Source organism: Aquarana catesbeiana, linkage group LG13, assembly GCF_042186555.1.
Source record: "Aquarana catesbeiana isolate 2022-GZ linkage group LG13, ASM4218655v1, whole genome shotgun sequence".
In the NCBI taxonomy this organism is placed as follows: Eukaryota; Metazoa; Chordata; class Amphibia; order Anura; family Ranidae; genus Aquarana; species Aquarana catesbeiana.
The window spans coordinates 162,367,228-162,376,527 of NC_133336.1; the positions used below are offsets into that span (position 1 = coordinate 162,367,228).

The window sequence follows — 9,300 nt, forward strand, 5'->3', positions numbered from 1 at the left end:
CGCGAACTGGAGGTATTTGCTGAACTCCTCTGCAATGGGCACGTCAAAGTAGGCATCTTTTGAGGAATCTTTTTGTTCTTTATGAACTTGTTCAGATACATGAGATCTATCCCTGGATGCCACGAGCCGTCCTTCTTTAGAACCAAAATGAGAGGGGAGTACATGCCCTGGAATTTTTCGCCCTTTGGGACGGGCACCACGGCCCCCTGAGCCACCAGGGAATCCACATAGGTCAGAAGCACCTGCTTTTTTTGTCCGAACGAGGCACCAAAGAAAGCATAGCCTGGGCCCCCAGGCGGATAAGGTCGAAAGAGGCTTCATCCCCAAAGACGGATGCCAGTTTCAACTTTTAGCCACCTCTTCTGAGACATTCCTAAGAGCTGTATCGACGTTTTCCATCCAGACCTCCATTGCCTTGGACGTGGCTGCCAGGGCCAGAGCAGGCTTGCAGGCCATTCCTGCCATCATGTAAATTATTTTAAGGTCTAGATCGATCCTTCTCTCAAGACCGTCTTTGAAGGATATGGCATCCTCTAGGGGAAGAGTGACACATTTTGCTAGTAGCATTACTGCTGCATCGACTAAGGGAGCAGTATCCAGGTGCTTCACATCCTCGTAGAGGAATTTATCTCCCTCTACCTCACTTTCCGAGGATCTGGCGGATGCATAACTTGGTTGAGATGGATTCAGGAGAGAAGGAATGGCCAAGCAATCCCACCGAACTGTGGGGTATAAGGCATATGGTTAGGGGGAAAAGGGCTTCTTTCCCTTTATGAGCCACCACCCCTGATCACCCATGGCAATGGGTCAGAAGTTTACCTGAGGTAAGAAGTCCAGGGCCTGGGGAAGCTGACGCACACGGCCCACAGATTTTCTCGAAGATGCAGGGCTGACAGCTGACTTTAAATCCCCCTCCACTGATGGACCCGAACACAGGGTGCCTGCATGACCACCGAGTCCCCAATAGACTGCGCACATGCGGACCAAACCTTGGACTCGCCCAAGGCCTCGTGCATGCCCAGAGGCACCCGCGGCCACGGTTAGAAGTGCTGCGGTGTCCTGGAAACTAAAGCCAGGGAAGAAAGCAAACCAACACATAAACACAGACTGCTGCCATAGAGACTAGGCATTCCAGTGGGCACCATCTTCCAGACCTTGCCAGTCAGCTGCACAGTGAAGGACATCAATCCTTGGGCATACACAGGCCACCCACCACCACTGGGTCATCACGCCTGAACGCCAATCGCCTGGCCGTGGCTGGGCCCTGGGCTTTAACACCGCTTATCCATCATGCCCGACTCCAGCCTATTCGGGGCTCATTCACCAGGACCGGGACGCCAAATTCCTTTCCACTGTGCAGAAACGTAAGTGCATATAGGATCCAAAGAGGAGGACAAAAAAGGAACGCAGTCTCTGGCCATGAGCTGAAATTTATGGGAGTGGGGTCCTATAGCAGTGGAGAGGAGGAAATCCCCACACGTAGGCTGCCATGGAGTCTGTCAGGAAATACAGTTAACCCACCTCCCAAGGTAAAAAAACAAGTATACAATCATGAGGAACCTCACTTCTGGCAAAAACATTCTAAAGGACCCTCAGACACCCAGAGACCCAGGGCGTTCAAAGAGGCAAAGAGGAGAAAGGAAAAAAAGGAGATAAAAAGGAAAAAGAAGAATAGGTCCGGACAGAACCAGAGGAAACACTCACCCCTCACGTTCAGGGAAATGCGTTAAAAATGAGACATGCATATAGCTAGCCCACAGTTCCCAGGTTTTTTTAATTTTTTAACTATATCTTACAAAACACTTACAAACTTTTCATGCAACATAATCTACGTGACTTTTTTTTTGCCCATGCTAGAGACATGGTAGGTTTCTTCCAAGATTTAGCGATAGTCATTTTAGCCCCCGGTAAAATAAAAAAGGATCAAGCTTTGGAGGTGGCTAGGGACACCATCCACCGGACTATTAAGAAGAGCTATGTGGGATGTCTAATGAAGCGATGCTCTCGTGACTCTGCGCACTAAGGCAAAGACTCCGTTCCAGAAGAACTATGAATCCGTGGACATTCCCACCAAACATGGTAGTCTCTACATCTTAGTCAGACATGTTGGGACAAAGTACCAATGGGTGAGTACCTTCAAATTAGCTTCCATTACAGCAACGTTCAGGATACCAGTGAATGATCTTAAAAAAAACACTTGTGCCATAGATCCAGATCTCTGTCCTCCACAAGGTCTCTTTCCCAGTCAAGCATATAGGAATATAGGAACATTTGGGACGTGAGCCCAGTAGCAGCGTATATATGAGAGATATACCCCCTCACTGACCTGTGTCCACCACTTTTCATATGGGGTTACCTTATATTGGTCCTGCTTTTCAGGCCAAAGCGACCATAAAAAGTGTGAGATCTGAAAAAAAGTTAAAGCACTCCAACAGGGGCATTTCAAGAGTGTCTATGCAGTAACATAATGTAAAGGGCCCACTAAAAAGTGCTACATTCAGTATAACCCCTTGTCCACCATTTAAAAGCCTTAATATCCATATATTATATTTTTAAAATATTTTAAAATCCATGGATTATTAAAAATATGGGCAAAAAAGTTAAATGGGGAGACCAGGTCGCTATTATTTTTCGGAGCTCATCCCACAATGTGAATGAGTGCGAAAGATTAGGTGTCAGAATGGGCGGTCATCGCCTAGGGGTACACCACAGCAGATAATCTAAAGTACTGCTGATTCCAAAGACAGGTCAGAACTTTTGAGCCAATCCAAATATGGAACAAAAAATTAACAGAAAAAACTATTTTTTAACAAAGAGAGACTTACTTTGAGCACATCCTTCAGTAGGGAATTTAATGAGATCAAAACCATTGTACATAGATATTTGCCTATACTTTGTGAAGATAATGTATGTGCAGACCTCTTGAAGGATGGAATAAATTTCATTCCCAGACATACACCCACTTTGGGCAATTCTTTGTCCCCTAGTTTGTTTGATTCTGCCACTTTGAGGTCCACCGCTTGGTTGCACTTCAAAGGAAATTATGGTTGCGGTGCGACTGGATGTTCGTGTTGCAAGCATATCATTAAGGGGGATTTGATACGATCCTTCTCTAATGAAAAAACACATCAGATCAAATCCTTCTTCAATTGCAACACACGGTATGTCATTTATGTTGTTACATGCAAGTCGTGCAATGTGCAATACATTGGACGTATCACTAGGAGACTCAGGGATAGATTTCAAGAACATTTGCACAGCATTGAGAAAAATTTATCCACAAATGTTGCTAGACACGTTAACCAATACCATAATGGCAATAGTACCTTTGCAGGTGTACAGATTCTAGAAAAAGTATTGACACCCACCAGAGGAGGGGATGTTTTCAAACTTCTGTGCAAAAGGGAGGTTTTTTGGATTTTTATTTCAAGACCAGAAAACCTTTTGGAATGAACCATGAATGGGACATCACACATTTTTACAATTAGATTCGTTTTTGTTCCATCCAGGTCCATATGTGTATGCATACAACTATGTCATCTATTTCAGACATGCATGTGTGTGTGTATGTATATATATGTGTGTGTATATGTATGTGCATGTGTGTGTGCATTTATATGTATATTAATTCCATATCTTTTCCTATTTTGTCACTGCTGAAATTTGCACATTCTGATGTTTATATTTTACAGCGGAATTCAAAGTTTTTGTTACAATGCTTCTTTTGTCCTTATGCCCTTCATAGATTTGACTTTTGATGGCTATTTTTTCATCACCAGTCAGCTCTATGCATTTTTCACATCAATAGTCCAATTACACTGAGGTTTAGTTTAGCTGAACAAAGTTTTGGTTCTGAACTTTTAATACCCAATGAGATTTTGCTATATACATCTATTTACATACACACCAATGAATGTTCATAATGTGTGCATAGATATTTTGCATTTCATATATTCAATGAACAGGTGTGTTTTTGGTTAACCCTTTTTGGGCATTTACAAGCCTGGATTTGGACACTTGGTGTCTTTTTTTTCTAGGATTTATTGTCCTTTTCTTTACTTTTTCTCCTTTTTCATGATTTGCTTGTGATTTAACTTTGGATACATAACCGCAAGCTTCCTTATATATATATTTTTATTTTGACTGTTATTGTTTTTGTGTGCATTTGTTTAGACATATGTATGCGTTTTAAACGTTGCAATGTTTTTAAAATGTTGGTTGAAATGTTGTTTGTATGTGGCACTATTAGAGCCAGGTGTGTTTTTGGGTGTATCCCAATTTGGGTGGACTCACTTAAAAGACCTGCCTGTTTAGGGTTGTGAACAAGCAAGCTATCGCTTGTGAAACGTCTACCATTGCCTGTATCTGTCTGACCCTTTTTTGACAATAAAGATGACATTGAGATAATTTGGAGTTCCAGTGTGCGACCAATTCCTTGTCTTGTTAATCTAAAGTGTAGCCTGAGTACAATAAGCTCTCCATATATAGTACACCCAGTCTGGTTTAGTAAAGCAGGAATAGACCGTATGATTTAAACACCTATAACGATACCTTCTTCCATTCAGAACAAAGTTTCTTTAAAGCGTAACTCCACTTTTGTTGAGAAAAAAATGATCCCCCTGGGTGATCTATGTACTTTGCAAAAATCCTAACAACCTTTGTTGCAGATCCCTACCTTTTGTTATTCTAAAGAAATCCATGTGTGTTTGTCTGTGCTGCTGGGCGCAGTGGGTCTAATGGGAGTGGTTTCATAATTATCAGTCAGCTGTGGCAGCTGCATGGCACTAATGAGGAATGCTGCTGGGCCTGCATCCCTTTAGACGTGTTCCTATTGGAAATATCTCACCAAAAATGACAGACATTTTTGTTGCAGGGGATGCCTGAAATCTGACTTGTATCTTAGGCAGACTTCTGGGAAAATTGGAGAGCCAATCACACAAGCAGGAAATGATGTTTCTGGGGTTTGGTCAGTACACATTCTGTGTACAGAACAACCCCATGTAGCCACATTGCAATGCATTTTTAGAAAATTACAGCGGCTGCAGATTGAAAAGGAAAGGTAATTTTTTATAGCATTCAATTACAATATGACTTGTATCGCAATTGTACATGCTATATTATTTTTTCTTTATTTGCTATTTTTTTTTCCCCACAAAAGTGGAGTTACCCTTTAATAATACATTTAATAGAACATTATAACATTACATCAGAGGAAACAAGCAAATTAACTTACAGAAACTGTCATTATTGTTTTATTGTTTTGTTTTCTATGAACTAATTATACACAAGGGACTTATGCAGATTATTGAAAACAATTAACAATCTGATTGGGTCTGAGTTGAACTGAATGGTAAATAAAAGGATTATAATTGTACTTGATAATTTTTACCCATCATAAGGCACAACATCAACATTATAGATATAAAGTATTATTATATTAGTATGATTATAGAGTTAAAGAGCTAACACGTAACTTTTTCCAAAACAAAGTTTTAATCAAGCCTGGGATCTGAAGTATAGTAAGTACAAATATGTATCTCTAAATAGATGTCTGAATCTTTTACATGTATAACTTTACGATTGTTGTACCATATTGTTTAGTTATAGAAGGGACATTGTGATACATCTTTAGCACAAACTGCTTTTGTTGCATCTGGTACGTACACAGAGCAATTTACTGACTTTAAAGGTAACTGTAAAAGTAACCCTAACCTTCTCCTTAACCCTACAGATAACCTAGACTTAACACCTAAATTTAAAGTGAACCAGTGCTTGGACAATGCAGGGAAATTCAACTGGCTCATTTAATTGCAAACTTCCCCAGCACTTAAGTACTCACCTTCCTTTTGGTTCAACACCACTTAAGCTTGATACACACTATACAATTTTCTGTAGATTTTTTCCTTCAGATTTACCAAAACCATATAATATGAGGTTAAACTTTAAGAGTTTCAATTTGTATGCAATCAGGCAGGTCCTTGCACTAGCTGGTTTTGTTAAATCTAAAGGAAATCAGACAACAAAAGTTGTATAGTGTGTATGGGGTATAAGTTTGGCTATCAGGAGTATTGGGAGGATGTAGGATGCAATAAAATTCCTGACTATCTAAGATAAAATTTTCTATATCAAGGATATTCATCCCATGAGTTAAGGCATATCACAAATCCTCAGAAACTCCCAAACTGTCCAGTGTAACAGAAGTGACGAGATAAAAAGGTTATTACTCAGAAATGATTAGAACAACAACTGGTTTGGATAACAAATTGAACACATTTATTCCTTGACCCAGTCTCCATCTTAGCATTAATTGCATTTTTTTTGTCTTTTGTTCTACTTAGGATAGGTGAATATGAAAGCTGGGGGGGGGGATTAAGTTATTCTGTTGTTTTCTCCTGCACACAGCAAAGCACAACTTCCCTTTAATCCCTAACCTCAGACCCTAGAAGATAAAGTTAAGCTTGAACATAACATCAAACATTAACCTGTTTCTTATTGTCCTAAAGCCTCTCCACTCACCAGCAGTCAGGGTTCTACTCCTTCCCTACTCCATCAAAAATCAACAAAACATTTTGGCTACATATACACTTTAATGAAAACTAATATTTTAGTATTCAGATGATCATGTCATTAATGGTACATGTCATTAATGGTACAAAGATATCATCCCTTGTTGATAACTTGCATTTGTTTTATTACAGGTTGAAATAAATGTGTAATGAGAATCAAACTATGGTGACTGAATTCCTACTCTTGGGATTCCAGAGTCTTCAGAACTTTAGAATTCTCCTTTTTATTTTCATTCTTGTATTGTATATAGTCATTCTTGTTGGAAACCTTCTCATCGTTACACTGGTGTCATTTGATCATCAGCTCCAAGTTCCTATGTTTTACTTCCTCAAACATCTGGCACTTGTAGACCTCATGTTCACCACAAACATTGTACCCAATATGTTATATGTCATCCTGATGGTGGGGGGAAAAATAACCATAGCTGGGTGTTTTTTCCAGTACTGTACACATTCTCTGTATGTTTATACCCAGTCCATAGTTCTTGCTGCTATGTCTCTTGACAGATTTATGGCCATCTGCTACCCTTTACACTATTCTTCTTTCATGACTCCTAAATTGTGTTTTCATTTGGCTTTCTGGTCCTGGGCAGCTGGTGTCTTCTTAAGCCCAAGCGAATTCTATTTGATCTTCACTCTACAGTTTTGTCATTCTAATGTCATTGATCATTTCTTCTGTGACTTAGCTCCTTTCCTCAGTCTAGCTTCAGCAAACCAAGACCTAATTGAATGGCATGATTTCTCCATTTCCTTCCTTCTTATATTTATACCATTCTTATTTATCATTTTATCCTATATCTGTATTTTTATCACAATTCTGAAAATCTCAACCTCTGCTGGAAGGAAGAAAGCCTTCTCCACTTGCAGCTCCCATCTGATTACTGTCTGCACTCACTGTGGTATTTTGGTTACTGTGTATATTTTTACAGCAAGAGGTCCCTTTCATCCAGAAAATAAATGGAGATCGCTCTTGTATACCATCCTTACCCCTTTCATTAACCCTCTTTTATATAGCATAAGGAACCAAGAGTTTAGGAAAGCAACAAGAAGTTTTATATGTTCAGATAAAGGGAGATGTTCATTTCGGTGATAAATGATGATGTATACAAATATTATGAACTAATAAAGTAAAGTATTTTACCATGGCTTGCAATTTTAGTTTTCATAAGAGGAATTAATACAATTAACTATGAAAAACAGCAGTGTGCTCCTGGTCATGTTTGGACATTTTTCAAGTACTAAAGCAATTGATGTCAATGTCAGGAGCATAAGAGAGATAGAAACGGGAACTATTTATAGGCTTTGTATAGGTCCTACATGTGCCCAAAAGTAGACGTGGAATCATACCAAAATGTACAGTCTAAGTAGTACTTTGTCTTCAACAGGGACAGCATCAGAGGGAAATGGTAAGCACTAGGGATGAGCCGAACACCCCCCGGTTCGGTTCGCACCAGAACCTGCGAACGGACCGAAAATTCACACGAACGTTAGAACCCCATTGACGTCTATGGGACTCGAACGTTCGAAATCAAAAGTGCTCATTTTAAAGGCTAATTTGCATGGTATTGTCCTAAAAAGGGTTTGGGGACCCGGGTCCTACCCCAGGGGACTTGTATCGATGCAAAAAAAACTTTTAAAAATGGCATTTTTTTCGGGAGCAGTGATTTTAATGATGCTTAAAGTAAAAAAAAAAAAAGTGAAATATTCCTTTAAATATCGTACCTGGGGTGTGTCTATAGTATGCCTGTAAAGTGGCGCGTGTTTCCCGTGTTTAGAACAGTCCCTGCACAAAATGTCATTTTTAAAGGAAAAAATCTCATTTAAAACTGCTTGCGGGTTTAATGTAATGTCGGGTCCTGGCAATATGGATGAAAATCAGTGAGACAAATGGCATGGGTATCCCCCAGACTATTACCAGGCCCTTTGGGTCTTGTATGGATATTAAGGGGAACCCCGCAGCCAAATTAAAATAAGGAAAGGTGTGGGGCCACCAGGCCCTATATACTCTGAACAGCAGTATACAGGCGGTGCAAACAAGACAGGGACTGTAGGTTTGTTGTTAAGTAGAATCTATTTGTCATTTTCAACGGGTACATTTTTAACGTGTTTAGCTCCAGCCAAAAAATCTTTTTTAAGCTTTTTGGAAAACATAGGGAAGGGTTATCACCCCTGTGACATTTGTTTTGCTGTCTTTCCTCCTCTTCAGAAGATTTCACCTCACTTTTTGTCCCAATGACAAATGTTTTTTGAAAATTTGGGGTTTTTTGTGGAACAAGGATCGGAAAGCATCAGTAGAAAGGAGAAATGTTTTTCCCATATTAACTCTTACAGGAGAGAATTTCCCTTCCTAGGGGTAGATTTCATCTCACTTCCTGTTGTCTCCTTCCGTTTGCAAGTAGGAGTCGTTTGTAAGTTAGATCAGTGTTTCTCAACTCCAGTCCTCAAGGCGCCCCAACAGGTCATGTTTTCAGGCTTTCCATTATTTTGCACAGGTGATTTGATCAGCTTCACTGCCTTAGCAATTACCACATTTGTTTCACCTGTGAGAAATCCTGAAAACATGACCTGTTGGGGCGCCTTGAGGACTGGAGTTGAGAAACACTGAGTTAGATGTTTGAAAGTAGGGGCCTGCCCTATATACTCAGCAGAAATTTGGGCCTTAGGTGTTGTTGTGGCCACAACACTGTAAGCCCTCACAGGGCCCTGCTGTGAAATATTAGATCAAGAATTGTAA

General features: G+C 40.1%; 1 protein-coding gene across 1 annotated transcript; it reads left to right on the plus strand.

Moving 5' to 3' along the window:
* The first annotated feature begins 6,708 nt into the window (after window positions 1-6,708).
* LOC141116558 (olfactory receptor 10A7-like) lies at window positions 6,709-7,656 on the plus strand. Its single transcript, XM_073608956.1, has one exon. The coding sequence runs from the start codon at window positions 6,709-6,711 to the stop codon at window positions 7,654-7,656; it is 948 nt and encodes a 315-aa protein (XP_073465057.1).
* Window positions 7,657-9,300: the final 1,644 nt, after the last annotated feature.